The 17,748-nt window shown below is 54.6% G+C and overlaps 1 protein-coding gene across 1 annotated transcript in view; it reads left to right on the plus strand.

Annotated features, from left to right (window-relative positions):
• The window catches only part of OGDH (oxoglutarate dehydrogenase), a 63,447-nt gene that overhangs the window by 21,668 nt on the left and 24,031 nt on the right, over positions 1-17,748 (plus strand). Inside the window, exons 3-4 of the mRNA XM_062178409.1 lie at positions 7,473-7,646; positions 9,256-9,358. Coding sequence (XP_062034393.1) covers positions 7,473-7,646; positions 9,256-9,358 — 277 coding nt within the window. The remainder of the gene's footprint in view (positions 1-7,472; positions 7,647-9,255; positions 9,359-17,748) is intronic.

Below are 17,748 nucleotides of genomic sequence, written 5' to 3' on the forward strand. Positions count from 1 at the left end.
CCCAAATGGCTGGGACAGCAGGAATGTGGTCACCCTGAAGCCAGGAACTTCTGGGTTTCCCACGTGAGCACAGGGTCCCAAGCACTTGGGCCATCTTCTGCTTTCCCAGGCCATAGCAGAGAGCTGGATCAGGAGAGGAGCAGCCGGGGCTTGAACCGGTGCCCATATGGGATGCCGGTGCTACAGGTGGAGGCTTCGCCCACTACCCCACAGCACCAGCCCCCAGGCTCATTTTTTTTTTTTTAATTTTTTATAAGATTTATTTATTTGAAAGTCAGAGTTATGCAGAGAGAGGGGAGGCAGAGAGAGAGAGAGGTCTTCCATCTGATGGTTCACTCCCCAGATAGCCGCAAGGCTGGAGCTGCGCCGATCAGGTGCCAGGAGCTTCTGCTGGGTCTCCCACGTGGGTGCAGGGGCCCAAGGACTTGGGCCATCTTCTGCTTTCCCAGGCCATAGCAGAGAGCTGGATTGGAAGAGGAGCAGCCAGGACTAGAACTGGCACCCATATGGGATGCCGGCGCTTCAGGTCAGGGCTTTAGCCCGCTGTGCCTCAGCGCTAGCCCCCAGACTCATTTTTAAGTTGGCAATTTTGTATGTCCCTTGAATAATGTTATAAGTATCCAAATAGCCCCTGGCAGAAGAAAGATTCCCCACCTCTGGGTCCGAGGCCAGGGAACTCGTGCTGTGCTGCTGTTTGATTTTAGGAGTGCCTGGGTGGGACCCTGGTTTGATTGGGTCCATGTGAACCCTTCTCAGGGGTGGCCCCACTGCAGCCTGAATTCAGTGCATCTCAGTGCTTCATACGGGAGCGTGGTGGGCGGGCCTCTGACCCAGGCCCAGGAGCCCTGCTTTTGCCTGGGCCTGGTCTGTGTCCAACTCTCTGGGATGGAGGCCTTGGAGACCCAGCTCTTCCAACCCAAGCGCTACCCCTTTGGAGGCTCGTGCGTAGCCTCCAGCAAGGACCATGCGCGTAGGGCTTCGGAGACAGGCAGTCCATCCACAGTTCTCCCCAGCACAAGTATCCTGGTCCCAACCATCAGGGCAGCCATTGGGTTACAATCTTCCTCCGTCTTCAGGAAAGGGCTGGGGCCTGCAGGTCAGAACAGGTTCTTGAGCTGCCTTGGAGGGGAATAGAGGCGGTGTGGTGGGTCTCAGCTGTGCATAGGAAAGGAGTGGGCCGTACACTGAGGCTGGGTCAGAGCAAGCCAGAGGGAGGGCTGTGGCTGCTCTTCACCCTGCAGTTTATACCTGAGCACTTCAAAAAGTTCTTTGAAAATTTAATTAAAATACCAGTTTGGGTGCAAAAAATTAACATCCTTGCGTAGTTTTTTCATAATACCTATTTTCCATGAATTTCTTTTTCAGTGTCCATGTTTTTATAGCAATTAAAAAGCATTATTAAGTCATGGGCACTTGGTACACAAACTGCTTGGGATGCCTGCATTACCTTTTTTTTTTTTAAGATTTATTTATTTGAAAGAGTTAGAGGTCTTCCATCTGCTGGTTCACTTCTCAGATGGTCACAATGGCCATAGCTGTGCCGATCTGAAGCCAGGAGCTTCTTTCTGGTTTCCCATGTGGGTGCAAGGGCCCAAGGATTTGGGCCATCTTCTGCTGCTTTCCCAGGCCACAGCAGAGAGCTGGATTGGAAGTGGAACAGGCGAGACTTGAACTGACGCCTATATGGGATGCCAGCACTGCAGTCCGGGGCTTTACTCACTACGCTGCAGCGCCAGCCTCGCCTGCATTCCTTGTCAGAGTGCCTGGGTTCGAGTCCCAGCTGCACTCTGATCCAGCTTCCTGCTCATGCACACCCTGGGAGCAGCACATGATGGCTCAAGTCTTTGGGTCCGTGCCACCCTGTAGGAGACCTGGATTGGATTCTGGGCTCCTGGCTTTGGCCTAGCCCACCTCTTTTATTTGGTGAGTGAGCTAGCAGTGGAAGATCTCTCTCCCTTCCTCCCTCTCTCTTTCTCTGCCCACCTTTCAAATATAATGAAGATTAGTAAATAGAAGTTACAAAAATGTAGTGTTGTTAGCAATCCGAATTTAATTGGTGGGATTTTCTGATGGTGTAAGACCTCCTCACTGATACATCTAGAACTGTGTGTGGCATTGGATCCTGGGGGGATACACCATGAATGAGGAGCCCAGAGCCTACCCTCCTATTCCCATCATTGTCTTACATACTTAGCGAGCCCTAGACAGAGATGAGGTGGCTGGGATTGGGGGTCCCAGGATCTGGCCTGTTGAGCCGTGGGTGAGAAGAGGCACCCCATTTGATCAGAACCATCCCAGTGATGAGTCAGGGAGGTAAGATAAGCGTTAGTGACCTGGGCTAAGTCCTTACACCACACTGGGTCTGCTGTCCACTTCCTGAATAATGGAGAGAAACCACAGGTGCGGAGTCGTCCCAGGGTGGGTGAGTGCCTCTGGGCAGGCAGGCCCTGCTGTGAGCAGAGGGAATATTCGTGGTCTGAAGGTGATATGCAGGTCAAGGCCCATGACTTCTGACCTGGAAGACAGTTGGCTGGAAGCCAGCCAGGCGTGGTTAGTAATCTACAGTTAGTTTCATTTCAGCCAAAACGTTAACCTTCCTTAAACTTGAAAGCCTGTCACGTTGGATCTAGGGTATCTCAGTAGCAAGGTGTTGGCCCTGCCCTCTTGCTGGATGGCAGAGGAGGGTGGGAGCAGCCCGCTCCAAGCCTGCCTGCCTGCCTGCCGATGGGCGGCTCCGTGCTTGTCTGGGTTGGTTACCAGTTTCCTCCCTCCCAGGGTGTGCTGCACTCTCAGCCCACCTCCCAGTCTCATTCTGACCATGCCCACCTCACCTTCCTGAGGCCATGCCTCGCTCTCAGCACTTGAGGGCTGGCCATAGCCCAGGCCCTCCTGTCACCTCCCGGGCCCCTCACGTCCCGCCTGTCCTTTGTGGCCCAGGCCAGAGGATGCCCTTCCAAGTGGCCGCCTTCCCTGCCGCCTCAGCTTTGGGCTCCCGCACAGTTGCCTCCTGCGGGGTTTATGTGTTCTCTCGTCTTGGCTTCCTTGTGAGTAGGAAGCTCGGTCAGGCATCTTTCTGACCCAGACCCTGGAATGTGCTAGGGGTTACGGTTAGCCTGTCCAGGGAATTTGTTGGAATAACCTAGAGTAGTAGTCTCTTTACCGGCACTCATTTTGTCATGGGGGCATCCTGCACACCTCTGGCACCCTGCCTGTGGGAGCAGCTGAGCTTGCCCTGGGGCGGGTGCCTCCTGTCTGCCCGGCCCACTTTTCCAACAGCTTGTCCTGAGTGTCATTTCAGCCTTTTCCATTTTGCAGTGTCATTGTCCCTGGTATCAGAGAACCACATATCTGTGTGTGGCCCTTGTACACTCAGGGCAAGGCAAGGAGCAGGTGTTTTCCGTATTGGTAAGTTGTACAGCAGGACACAGGTGAGAGTTTGGATAGGCAAATGATGTTGGTGACGGGTGTGGTGCCCTTGGAGGCGCCTACGTGGGTTGGTATGACTCAGAATCCACATGACCACCATGTACCTAGCACTGCCCTCCCCTGTCAACAAGCCAAAGTCTGACCTGGCCTCTGAGTCTCATGGGCCAAGAGCCGTTTCTCTTTCTGGAAACTTCTGTGCTAATGAGATCTGCCATGAGCCAGGCACCGCGCTTCCTCCCTTCTGCTTGGTCCCTTGAAACGTGTCTGGGAATAGAAGCTGCTGCCCTGCCCACGTCTGACCTAGGTTCCAGGCATCCACACCAATGCGAGGGATAGCGAGAGGTGACTCTGGCTCATGGAAATACAAGCTTGGGTGCTTAGGCACATTTTCTTCACAACACAGAGAGCTCGGGTGGTCAGTGGTGGCCACTGACCAGGTGCCACCTTTCCCAGTGAGTGTGCGTGTGTCCCCCAGCAGGTGGCGTGGGCTTCAGAAGCTGAGCCAGGAAGCGCTCTGTCCCTTTGGAAGGCGCTCCCTCTCGCTGGTGGTCTCAGCTGGGAGGGGCCGGCAGGAAGTAAATAAAGTACCAGATTGAGGCCAGGAAGCCAGCTTGAGATGGGTGTTGCCAAGACAGGACCAGTGAGGGGAGGGCCTGGCATCAGGAGGAAGGAGCAAGAGTGGCAGCACCAGACCTGGGGACCCTAAAGCCCCAGTGGTGCGGGGAGGGGAGGGGCGGGGCCTGAGGAGCTGGGGAGAGACCTCCTTGTGGAGGAAGAGACAGGCTAGCGGGCTGCAGGTTGACAGGGTGTGGAGGGAGAAACGGGCATAAAGAGTGCAGGGTTGGTGAGTGGGCAGGACGGGTGCCTGGACTCTGCTGCCGCTCCTGTGGGAAGGTGAAACCCACAGAGCAAAAGTGACCTTCTGTTTTAAAGCCTGTTTTTTGAGGCCTGGCTTGGGTGCACAAAACAACACTTAGAGTTTGCGGTGTGATGGGTTTTACTGATACAGAACCTCGTGTCCCTCATGTCTAGACTGACTCCAGGTCCATGGGCAAGGGGGCCTGCCGGGACTTGGTGTGCATGTGTGGAGGGGGGCCTGTGAGGGAATGAAGGAAGCTGGGTTTCCTGCACACCCTTCCCAGGGGGCTGTGCGGCACTACCTCCCCCTGCACCGTTGTCCCCTTCTATGGAGAATCACTCGGCATTTTATTTCAAGTACAAAAGGAGGTCAGGGAGAGGCCAGTGAGCAAAGTCAGTGCCTGCCCTCTGCAGGCGTGAGCTGGAAAGAGTTCTCCAGCTTCACCCTTGGCCTTGACCTTGAGCTCTGGCTCCTGGGCTTCAGCAAGTGGCCATTTCTTTCATTTTATTGTAAACCCAGAATTTTACAAATCCTTGTTTTCCAGTTTTCCTTGGTACTTCTGCTGGATGGATAGAGGTCTCTATGTAGGGCTTGCTCTGCTGTTGGCACACTAAGCCTGATCAATGGTGTGTGTGAATTGTTTTTAAATTTTTTAAATGTCGTGCTGGCGCCATGGCTCAATAGGCTAATCCTCCGCCTTGCGGCACCGGCACACCAGATTCTAGTCCCAGTCAGGGGGCCGGATTCTGTCCAGGTTGCCCCTCTTCCCGGCCAGCTCTCTGCTATGGCCTGGGAGTGCAGTGGAGGATGGCCCAAGTCTTTGGGCCTTGCACCTGCATGGGAGACCAGGAGAAGCACCTGGCTCCTGGCTTCGGATCAGTGTGATGTGCCAGCCACAGTGCGCCGGCCGCTGCGGCCATTGGAGGGTGAACCAGCGGCAAAGGGAGACCTTTCTCTCTGTCTCTCTCACTGTCCACTCTGCCTGTCAAAAAAAAAAATTTTTTTTTTTTAAATGTCATTTTATTTGAAAGGCAGACAGAAACTGAGACAGAGATCTTCTGTCTACCAGTTCACTTCCCAAATGTCCACAACAGCCAGAGCTGGGCCAGACTTGAAGCTGGGAGCCCAGAACTCCATCTGGTCTCCCATATGGATGGCAGGGACTCATACACTCGAGGCAGAATCGGGGTAGAGGTGGGCGTCGTGGTGCAGAAGGTTAGCCCACCGTCTGAGATACCAGGATCATATCGAGTGCTAGTCTAAGGGGCAAGCGCCATGGCGCACTAGGCTAATCCTCTGCCTGCGGCGCCGGCATCCCTCATGGGTGCCAGTTCTAGTCCCAGTTGCCCCTCTTCCAGTCCAGCGCTCTGCTGTGACCCGGGAAGGCAGTGGAGGATGGCCCAAATGCTCTCTGTCTCTCTCTTACTGTCTGTAACTCTACCTGGCAAAAAAAGGAAAAAGTGTTAGTCTGAGTCCCAGTTGTTCCACTTTGATCTAGCTTTCCTGCCAATGCACGTGGGAAGGCACTGGTGATGATCCAAGTGCTTGGGCCCCTGCCACCCAGGATGGAGTTCCCGGCCTCTGCCTTGCCTAGCCCTGGCTGTTGCAGCCATTTAGGGGGTGAATCAGTAGATGGAAGACCTCTCTTCTTCCTCTCTCTCATTGGTATACTGCCTTTCAAATAAAGCTTGGAGAAAAAATGGAGCTGGAACACACGTCCGTGGGCTCTTACAGGGATACGGCGTCTTAAATGCCGCATCAGACGCCTGCCCCGCTCTGTGAGTTGGTCCTGAGCCTATACCTTAGGGAGGACGCAGTCCACACTCTAGCTTGGCCAGAGAGCAGTAATGTAAGTTGGTCCTTGCTGCTCTTCACTCCTGCTGCTGCTGCTGCTGCTGCTGCTATTATTTTAAATTTTTTTTTTTGACAGGCAGAGTGGACAGTAGAGGGAGACAGAGAGAAAGGTCTTCCTTTTTGCCATTGGTTCACCCTCCAATGGCCGCCGCGGTAGGCGCGCTGCGGCCGGCGCACCGCGCTGATCCGATGGCAGGAGCCAGGTGCTTCTCCTGGTCTCCCATGGGATGCAGGGCCCAAGCACTTGGGCCATCCTCCACTGCACTCCCGGGCCACAGCAGAGAGCTGGCCTGGAAAAGGGGCAACCGGGACAGGATCGGTGCCCCGACTGGGACTAGAACCCGGTGTGCCGGCGCCGCAAGGCGGAGGATTAGCCTACTGAGCCATGGCACCGGCCTATTTTAAGATTTTTTAATTTATTTGAAAGGCAGAGCTATAGAGGGAGGAAGGGAGAGAGAGATCTCCCATCCACTTGTTTACCCCCAAATGACTGGAACTGCATCCAGCCTCCCATGTAGGTGCAGGGGCCCAAGCTGCTTTCCATGGTGTATTAGCAGGGAGCTGGGTTAGAAGTTGAGCACTTGGGGCATGCGTGCGTGCCCATTTTGGATGCTGGCATCGCAGGAGGCAGCCTGACTTGCTGTGCTCCGATACTGGCCCCTGAGAATGCATGTTTCTGTCCTTATAGATGGAAAAAACTGAGCCCAGAAGGACACCTCCCCAGGGTCTGTGACCCCACTCCCCATGTGCTCCTCCTGGGGAAGAGATGAGATTGCTTCTCTGGGGCATTACTGCGGCCTCTCGTAAACAGTGAGCTTCAGCTTTGTGTCCAGAGGCATAGAACACAAGCAGGTGTCACTGGGCCCCTGAGGGCTGTGCTGAACCTCTGGGGTCTTGAGGGAGGCATAAATCTCTGTGGGGGTGGGGGTGGGGGTGGAGTCATCTGGTGTTCCTGCAGACCTGGGAGGGTTGGCGGGCAGCACCGTGAGCGTCATCGCCTCCCAGCTGCAGGGCCTTGAGGGGAAGATGGGTCAGGACGTGTTTGGCTGTTTCCTGAGCACCAGCACCTGGCCCCCAGGGCAGCCAGCATGTGGCTTTGGGCCCTTGGAACACGTGCTGGTGGAAGATGGCCCTGGGCACGTGTGGCACGTGTGGAAGTCAGAAGGTGCATTCTGAGGGCAAAATGAAAATGGTGGAGAACCAGGACCCATCCTGGAGAGGCCTGCGGTCGGCAGGCGAGAGAGAACGGGAGGCGCGCTTGCCTGCACAGGGTAACTGTTGGTGGCCACTGTGCGGAGCAGTGGGCTAACCCTGTCTTTTTTTCTGTCTTTAGTCATGGGACATTTTTTTCCGCAACACCAATGCCGGAGCCCCCCCAGGCACTGCCTACCAGAGTCCCCTTCCCTTGAGCCGAGCCTCCCTGGCTGCCGTCGCCCAGGCTCAGCCCAGCGTGGACAAGCTCGTGGAGGACCACCTGGCGGTGCAGTCCCTCATCAGGGCGTATCAGGTGAGTGGGCGAGCGTCCCTGTGAGAAAGGACACAGCACTCCTAGGCCACCGTCGGCTTTGCTCGTGGTTGTCGCTGAGTCGAGTCCCGGTGCTTTCCCCCTGTCAGGCCGCAGGGAGGTAGCAGTCGCACACACAGGAGGAAAGGAGCAGGCTCACCCTGTTCGCATGGGTCTCCCCCACCCCATGCCAACCCTATAAATAGCTCCTTACTGTTTTCCTAAGTGCATGAGAGAGATGTGTGGCCAGGGAAACCGAGTCAGTGCCAGGCACCCCTACCTGGAGGGAGCAGTGGCTGGGAGGGCGGTGCTGTCGGGGGACACTGTGGGAAAGTCACCCCGTGGAGTCTGGGGACACAGAAGAGAGGGCCGAGCCTACAGCGCGTGGGGAAGGGACAGGGCCCTGCTCAGAGCGTGCCCAGCAGGGCAGCAGAAAGGGCCCCCTCCAGCCTTTCTGAGAGCAGTCTCCACGGCTCTTCCAGCCTGCGGCCTCACGTCCGGGGACCAGAGCTGTGTGCTTAGGCCACGAGAGGCAGGCTCTAAGGAGGGAGTTGGGGTAGGCAAGGCGCCTCCCTGAGGGCAGTCCCCTGGGAGCCCAGCTGGGGAACCTGTGCCTGCTCTGTTCTGCTTTGTGCTCTTGAGTCCTGAAGTTGGTGGCTTGGCTGCGTCCTCCTCATGTAAGGCCCCTAGTACAGGCATCCAGGGCGGCCCTGGGCCACAGGCCCCTCCTGCTGTCGTCTGGCGGGGAGGGCTCTCCCTGGGGCGCTCAAGGAGACGTGCAGGCATTTCCATGGTGGACCTGACCACAGGTAAGAGGCACAGCTGGTCCTTCCCCACCGTTGCTTGCACACCCTCAGGATCCATGTTAACCTGACCTGGCAGTGACTGGTCAGCACCTGCCCCCTTCTCAGAACCTGGCAGGACACTGGATGACGTACCCAACACTGAAGACCTCAGGATCGAAGGGATGTCCTATCTCCCTTGGGTTTTCTCAGAGGGCCTTGCTGCCCACAGGGCGTGACAAGGGCAAACCTCCAGGGGGGGTGTGGGGGAGATGCTCATCACGCCACCATAGTCACCACCAGCACCTTGACGGGCTTCCTGTGCTCAGTGGAGGCGACAGCGTGCTGGGGTCCCCTCTCCCAGCATGCCCGGTTTCCGTCTCCCCGGCACACGCTCCTTTGAGACTGCCAAGCTTAGCAGCACCTGGGGAGGTTTCCCTTCTCCTGCAAGCACGGTCTCAGCCCAGAGTGCTTTTACAGGAATCCCTAGCTGTTTTAGCAGTTGGTTCTGTTGTGCGGGGCCCTGGTGCTGTGCTCCTGGCTGGGCGAGACGCTCGCGGCGTGACTTTCCCCACAGTGCCTGCCCTCTGCTTACTGACTTGCTTGTGTTGTTATTCCAGGTCAGGGGTCACCACATTGCAAAACTTGATCCTCTCGGAATTAGTTGTGTAAATTTTGATGGTGCTCCGGTAACTGTTTCTTCAAACGTGGGTGAGAATTAACCTGTAAACACTAATTTTAATGTCATTTTACTTTTTTTTTACCCTTCCCTCTTTTTTTCTCCTGTCCTCTTGTGTGTGTCCTTCCCTCTCATCGCTGGCCCCTCGTAGATACGAGGGCACCATGTAGCACAGCTGGACCCCCTGGGGATTTTGGACGCTGATCTGGACTCCTCCGTGCCCGCTGACATTATCTCATCCACAGACAAACTTGGTGAGGGTCTGGGAGCCGTTGGCTGCGTTGCTTGAGCTCCTCTCGCTGTGCCAGCCCGTGGTAGCCAGACATGCAGGCAGGAGGGAAAGCTCTTCAGTTTCCTTTATTTCTGATCACTTGAAATTGACCAGTGATGCAGCCTTCATGTTTGAAGGAGGGGTGGTGGGCAAGTTATTTGTATATTTATATTCAGATTCGTTTTCAGCCAGATTGGCTGAAGTCTCAATCTGGAAAATAAAGTGTTATTCAGAGAGTCTGGCATGGGGAAGAGCTGGCCCGTCAGGGCAGGAGGGGGTCAGAAGCTGGTTCAGAGAACAGCTCTGGGCTTTGGCCCCTCCCCCCACCCCCCCCACCCCGAGCCTGTGCCCAGCCCGCCGTGCAGTGCTGGTGATCACACGGAGGGAACTGGGGCTACGTTCCCGCAGCGTCAGGAGGCAGGGCCTTCGGGAGGTGCATGTGTGGAGCACAGTCGGGTCTTGGCACAGCTGCCATGTGTTCCCACCCAGACCCGCCCTCCTCGTGAGGTGACGCGGGTGTCAGGGCTGGCCTGCCATCTGTAGTTGCTTCCAGAGTTAATCTGCTTTCCGTCACCTTGCTGCTAACCACACTAAGGAAATGACAGCGTGACTAATCGAAACGGCCAGGCGTTCACAGCAGGCACCGCACGCTGGTGAAGTTGATCACCCACCTGCTAACCCCGCTTTCAGGTCGGACCGACTTAGCCTGCTCTGGGGCACTTTGCGGGAGGGGTCAGAGAAGCCGGCTCTGGGGCTCCCAGGACGTGGTGTGATGCCTGCCGGCGGTGATTCTGGAATTGGTGTTGGCAGATGATAGGGGATTTCCTCTACATCACAGCAGCTCTCCAGCGGGTCCAGGAAGGAGGCTGAAACCCCTTTGAGTCTAACTGAGTAGACTACAGTTCGGACTGTAGCAGGCGCGTGAGTGGAACCTTGCTCCTTTGTTCCGTAATGGCAACTTTGTGCTCGCCAAAGTGGGCCTCCCTTCAGTGTCCTCAGGAGAGCCTCTTTCCCACTCCTCACCTTTTACAACAGACACCCCTGCCCTCGAGTCTCCTCCCCTCCCCCCGCCATGCTCACTGCCCAGTCGGTGCTCAGGACGGGGAGCCACTGGCTGCTGGACTCTCCTGCCTGGTGGGAGAGGAGCACCTCCCCGTGTTGGTCACAGTGGGGGCTGGCCTCTTCTCCCACCTGAGCCTGCACTGTCCCAGCTCCCCTTCCCCTGACACCTGCAGTAGCCAGCATCTTAAAATGTGCGCTCTCAGTGGTTCTCGACTCAGCACAGTAGTTACCAGAGAACTCCAGAGTGGTTCTCTGCCCGCCTAGACCAAGACGGTCAGGCCCAACACCCCCAACCATCCCAGCCCTCCCCTAGTTCCTCAGCAGCCCAGCCAGAGCCAGGATCCGAAGGTGGCCTCCCTCCTTCCAGCAGCAGCAACGTGGGGAGGCGGGAGGGCCAGAGCAAGCTCACCGAGCTGGCTGTGCAGCTCCAAGTCCTTGGAGGAGACGAGTTTTGAACCCTGTGGCTGGGAGCATTTAAGAACCGCCCAGAGAGCCGGGGAGTAGCCCCCACTTTGGGAGAAGAGAGTGGATTGTAATCCATCCATCTGAAACCGTGTGACATAAAAATTGAGACGAAGTCTCTCTCACATGCAAACGTGGACACAGTGTGAATTCCTTACAGGTTTGAGACTGTAGGAAAATTGGTCTCTCACCAACTCTCACCCTTGATATGGGCACAGCCTCAAGAAAGGAGGAGGTCCAGTGTGAGTGCCAGGCAGCGTGGGCAGCTCCTCCGGCCCCGCCATCTCTGCCGTGAGCCATGCTCACCCCGTGTGCCTCCTGTGCATCGTGTACAGCGTGATGGAACCTGAGACCGTCTCAGAATTACACTCCTCAGATAGTGCCTGGAGCTTGCTAAATTATGTGAGAGTGAGCTAAGTTAACAACTAATCTCTGAGGCCAGTGGCCAGCAGTGGTGATGAGGTGGACCGAGCAGGGGGCCCAGGACCCTGCAGGAAACAGGCGGGAGCTGTGAGTATCTAGTGCCAGAACTCGAGCCAGGCAACACAGACTCCATGGAGGGGAGGTTTGGAACCAAAAGACCAGTTTTTAAGAGGTTGGGAAACTGGCCTGGGGCACCTGTTCTCATTTCCCAGAAATTCTTCTGACTCCTGAAGCCGCAGTGGGAGAGGCTTAGCAGTTAGACTCTCGCCAGGCAGCCCTGGCCGGGTTCGCCGTCGCAGGCTGCGGGCACACACGTCATGTTACGAGTGCCGCAGAAATGTGGTGCAGCCCCTGGGGTGTGTGGTGGTTTTCATCTGAGGTTTAATAAGTCAGTTTTAGGACAGTTTGTCAGGTAGCTTGGGTTTTGTTTCCTGACTCTGCAGGTGATAGTGGGAACAGGGATATTTCCAGAGAATGTTAGTTGAGCGCTAGGCTCACATGACCCCAGCAGCCCATCTTAATTGGTGCCCAGTTGCACTGTAGACCCCTCTCTGAGAAGGAGGGTTGAGTGTTCCAAAAGGAGACCACAGACCTGGAGAGGGAGAGGGCCAGTGGAGTCCCTGGGAGTGTCCTGGATGGCTGTGGCCTAGGGGCAGGGCAGCCCAAAGTCTCCTGGCAGGGACGCTGGCCCTAATGAAAGAACATGGGCTCGGGTGCCAAGGCAGAGATGGGAGTCAGTTGCCAACACCAGATTCAGGGGGTTGTTAGCAGCGGAAGGACACGGACAGTCCCGGGGGCCGGTGCCCTCTTGTGCTTTCGCTGTCTGAGTAGAAACGGTTAACGTGCAGACCTAGCCGCTGTCCCCAGCTTGCCTTCGGGTGTAGGTTCCATGCCAGTCACCCCTTCCTTGTCTAGTGTGGGGTGAGAAGGGTGGCATCTCATCCCCATTGCCTCCAGCCCTGACTTTCTCCTGTCTTCCAAGTATAGCATTTAAATTAGATTCCCATTTAAAATCGCCTCCACCTGTGGTTTATGTGTAAATTCTGTAACTTGTCATAGTTGTCTTGACAAAGATAATTGAGGTTTATGTTACCCCATTAAGTCCCAGATGTTCATTTCTGCAGATAATTTGATAGCATAATAATCACAAATTTTAGAAAGATTATTTATTTATTTGAAAGGCAGAATTACAGAGAGCAGAGGAAGAGAGAGAGAGAGGTCTTCCATCCACTGGTTCATTCCCCCAGATGGCCACAGCAGCTGAAGCTGTGCCAGTCTGAAGCCAGGAGCTGCTTCTGGGTCTCCCACGTGGGTGCAGGGGCTCAAGGACTTGGGCCATCTTCTACTGCTTTCCCAGACCATAGCAGAGAGCTGGATTGGAAGTGGAGCAGCCAGGACTCGAGCTGGCTGCCCATGTGGGATGCTGGCACTGCAGGCGGTGGCTTTACCCACTACGCCACAGCACCGGCCCCAATAATCACAATTAACATGAGTTTATATTCATTTTATTGCTCAATGTAAGTCTTCATAGGTATCCTGTGTATAGGACCATGGGATATAATGGGTTAATGAGAGATTTCAACATAAAAGGTGAAATCGAAACAGCAAATTCTGTAAATTAATAGGAGGAAGATGTGACTCTTCTCACCCAGTTACCGTTAGTGTTTCAAGTTGCGGATAAAGCTTTTAGGAAATGAACTTGGGTCTGGTAATTAAAAAGTCAGTGCAAGGGCAGTTGTTTGGCATCGCAGCTAGGACACTGCTTGGGTCACCTACATCCCTTATCCGAGTGCCAGGGTTGGCGTCGGCTCCAGTCTGGTCTAGCGTGTTTCTCACGCACACCCAGGGAGCAGTGGTGCTGGCTCCGGTAACTGTACCCCTGCCACCCACTAGGAGAGACCCAGGTTGAGTCCCCAACTTCAGCCCAGCCTGTCCCCAGCTATTGAGGATATTTGGGGAGTGAACCAGCAGGTGGGAGCTCATTCTCTGCCTCTGCCTTTCAGATAAGTGAGGTTAATTTTTAAAGAGATAACTCAAGAGTTTCAAAAATACGCCAGTATTTCAGCTGCTTAGCCTCTAGACCAGACACCCACCCCGAGAATTCCAACTCTTGAAGTGAGTCAGTGCTTGCCTCTGCGTCTTCGAGAGCACAGCGAGCGATGACTGTGCGTGCCTTCCTGACATCCCAGGGCTGGTCTGTCCCTTGCAGGCTGAGAAGAATGAGCCAAAAATAGATTGGATTTCGCTCTCCATGTTTCAGAGCAGTGAGGGGGCAGTCAGTGTGCAAACGCTGCTGTGTGTGGCATGTCCCCTGAGGGACTCAGCAGGGCTCTGTCAAGCTAAGGATGCCCCTGAAGGGGGTTTGAAGTCCTGGTAAGCACGCTCACCTAGTCACCCTCAGAGAGTGAGGCCTGGGCCATGCAGACCCCTGACGGCAAGAGGATTCCTCGTCTGTAGACCCCCAGGAACTGGTAAACAGTCTGCTTAGCTCCGAGTGGCGCTGTGTGGGTTCTCACTGCTGCTCCTCACGTAGGGGGTCGTGGCCCTTCCCAGCTGCTCTGACCCCACCAGCACCTGCGTGCACTCCTCAGGAGGTGCTGGCTAGGACGCTGGCAGGCTCTGTCCTGATGACCGGAATGGCTGCTGCTGTTCTCTTCCCTCTCGTCCTCTTCGGTTGTCTCTCTGCTTTTATTATAAAATGCAGAACATTTCAGGAGGACACGAAAACATCCACTTCCCAGTCTCCAGGATATGAACATTTGGCCAGAGTGCCTTTGTATGGCCCTTTGTACCCGTTCCTCCCTGGAGTTCCGGCGTGAACACACCGTGGCGCCGCCCTGGAGCGCTGCTTCTTGCCATGTCTCACATCTTGGTTGTGAAGGTTGAAGGAAGAAAGATCGCTCATCCTTGTCTTGATGCGCTTCTGTGCAGAGCTCGGGGTGTGTCTCGCGAGCTGCTGGGCTCTGAGGTCTTGGGTGGATGCTCTTGTCCTTCAGGGGAAGGAGGCAGAGCCTGACCCCTTGGTCCTGCCCATGGGAGTCCTGTGGACCCTGTGGGAAGCAGGCCTGCTCTTGGGGGTCTCTTCTGAGTCAGGTCGCACCGTCAGCAGGCATGCCCAGGGCAGGGAGTCTGCAGAGGGACTGTGAGGTGGCTCTGAGTACTCAGCCGTCAGCCCGTCCATGCAGCCCTTTTACCACCACCTTCCTGACCGGTCCCCTCCAGCCCGCACTCCCAGTGTCAGGGGTCAGGAGCATACTTTGCGTGTCCAAGTAGGCGTCTTGGTCTTCATTGGCAGCTGAGAGCATTCAGGTGGTGTAGCCTCTGGTGAAAAACTTGCAGGCAGAAGGGACCCGTGCCGCTGAGTGTGGCCAGCGGCCATCTGGGCTCTTCTCGGCCTTGCTGCTTTGCTGCAGGCTGCCTTCTCGGAAGGCCCAGAGTGTGGGCCCTTGCCCAAGCCCAGTTCTGAGAAATGGCTGCCCTGAAAATGAGGCTTTTCATTTTCTGGCCCTCAGTTTTCCACGTGACAGTCCTCTGGGTGAGGCGCACGCGACTTCCCAGGAGCGCACCCAGCCCAGCTCCTCTCGGGGCCCGAGGCTGGGACGCGAGGAGATCAAACGACGCTGCCTGATGGCTGCCCAGGGTCCGGGGAGCGGCCTCCCCTTGCTCCAGCTGTTCTGTGCACAGTTCCATCGTGCCCCTGACCACGCCTCCCACCCTCTTCTCCCTCAGTGTGTGTCCCTGTGCCTTGACTGCGGCGGTGATGTGTCTCGGTGTTTGGTTTTCCCTGAACTAACTCTCGCCTGTCTTTTTCCTTCTGCGCTCACCCATGCCCCCACTCTGCCTCTCAGACCTTGCAGTTTTCAAGGAGCGACTCCGAATGCTAACAGTAGGAGGTATGAAAAGAGTGAGACCGTCGCCTGCCGAGCCGAGGACCTCGCTTGGACAGGATGTGGGGCTTTCCTCGCATGCGTCTGGGGAAAGTTGGCACAACTTCTGTCCGGCGTTTGAAAGCTTGTTAAGACGTTCTCCCTTTCATTTAGCTACCACCCCGCCAGCAGAGCTGCTGACCTGGGGTCTTTCTGTTCCTGTCCATTGTGTGTTCTGAAGAGCGTTCTTCATCTCTCTGTGTGCGTCCCCACCGCTTCACAGGCAGCGTCCGTTCTCAGCACAGCTCGCCTGTGGCCCCCGTGGCAGCCTGCGGGGACCTGAGGCCGTGTCACTTCTGCATGGGGGCTTGTCCCATCCTCAACGTTCCGTGCTGCTGCTTGGGCCGGACTCTGCATTCTCCAGATCCTGCTTCTGGGGCAGGACAGGATTTCCAGAATGTTCCCTGTTTGAAGGACAACCAGTCTTCATTAAGAGCCTGCTGGGAGCCCTGCTGACCCTCGGTCTGCACGGAGCACGTTTGAGGAATCCAGAGTCGGGGTGCCGGGTCATCTGCCTGCTCTCATCCCCCCATGCCCAGCCTCTTCCTCCACTCCAGCTCCTCTGAGGAGCTCTCTTCCTCCCCTCTCTTACCCATAATACCTGTGAGACTTTGCCATTGACCTAAACTTCACGTTGACATACGTGGTGTGCGTGTGCAGTTGTGAGCACCTCCCCCGGTGGGGGCATTTTGGAAGCTGTAGTGCTTGGCCTTTCCTTTCCCCGGTGAATTTTGGAGTAAGTGTGTCTGTCTACATGGAACGTAGCTGACACTCTGACAGGAGTTGTGTTAAACCTGCAAGGGGGAATTGACATTTTTACTGTGTCGTCTTCCAGTCCACGGACACAGTATGTCTCCGTTTATTGAGATCTTTGATTTCTTTTATCGATTTTTTGTAGTTTTCAGTATTTAAGTTCTTTATGAGTTTTATATTTCTAATTTTGTGTTCACACTTTCATTGAGAATGTATAGAAAACAATTGATTTTTTTTTTTAAAGATTTATTTATTTATTTGAAAGAGTTACACAGAGAGAGAAGGAGAGGCAGAGGCGGGGGGGTGGGGGGTGGAAGAGAGAGAGGTGTCTTCCATCTGCTGGTTCACTCCCCAGATGGCCACAACGGCCAGAGCTGGACTGATCCAAAGCCAGGAGCCAGGAGCTTCTTCCAGGTCTTCCATGCAAATGCAGAGGCCCAAGGACTTGGGCCATCTTCTTCTGCTTTCCTAGGCCACAGCAGAGAGCTGGATTGGAAGTGGAGCAGCTGGGACATGAACCGGTGCCCATATGGGATGCTGGCACTGCAGGCGGTGGCTTTACCTGCTATGCCACAGCGCCGGCCCCAACAGTTGATCTTTGTGTTTATGTTGATGAACTCATTTATTCCAGGATTTTCTTGGGGGAGGGGGTGTAGATTCCTTGGAATTTTCTGTATAAGTAAGCATCTGAAAATAGGAGCAGTTATTCCACCCTGTCTCCTCACTGCTGGGGAGCACCATGTTGAGAGAATGGTGAGCGCAGTCTTTCACCATCAAGTACGTTGTTCTCTGTAGGCTTTCTGTAGATGCTCTTTGTCAAGTGAGGACGCTCCCTTCCTTCTGGTTTTCTGATAGTTTTTATTGTGAATGGGTGTTGGATTATTTCAGATTTTCTGTGTCTCTTGATAATAGTCATAGATTTGTCTTCTTAAATATAGAAGTTTTTTTTAAAGAATCATTTTTATTGTTTTTATTTGAAAGTTAGAGTTAGAGAGGAGGAGAGACAGAGAGAGCGAGCTTCTACCCACTGGTTCACTCCTCTGATGGCTGAAACAGGTAGGACTGGCCAAGCTGAAACCAGCAGTCAGGAGCTTCTTCCAGGTCTCCCACATGGATAGCAGTGCTCCAGACACTTAGGCCATCCTCCTCTGCTTTTCCCAGGCCATTGACAGGGAGCTAGATCGGAAGTGGAGCAGCCAGGACATGAACCAGCAGCCATGTGGAATGCCAGCATCGCAGGCATCCGCTTTACCCAGTAGAAGATTTAATGATAATGTAGATTGTATTGATTGTGTATCAAACTTTGAATTACTGAAATAAGCCACACTTGGTTATGGTGTTTAACGTCTATATATTTCTGTATCTGTACTCATCCAAATTTTTTTATATCAGTGTTCATGAGGGATATTGATCTGTAATTTTCTTCTTTTTCTCTGCCTTTGTTATCAGTAATTCTGGCTTCATAAAAATAAATTGAGAAGTGTTCTTCCTATTCTGTTTTCTGGAAGAGATTGTATTTAACTGGCACTAATTCCTCCTGAAACAGGATTTTCCAGCCAGAGTTCTGGCCTTACGGGGTTTTGTGTTTGTGATTTGAGTTTCAGATGCTCTGTTTATTGGATGAGTAATGGTGGTTTGTGTTCCCGTGCAGTTGTTCACGGTATTCCCCTCAGATCCTTTGGATAGCCCTGAGGTCCGCCCTGGCGCCCCGTTTCATTCCTGGTGTTAATAATTTGCTTTCTCTCTC

The sequence above is a fragment of the Lepus europaeus genome, chromosome 20 (assembly GCF_033115175.1).
Source record: "Lepus europaeus isolate LE1 chromosome 20, mLepTim1.pri, whole genome shotgun sequence".
Lineage (NCBI taxonomy): Eukaryota > Metazoa > Chordata > Mammalia > Lagomorpha > Leporidae > Lepus > Lepus europaeus.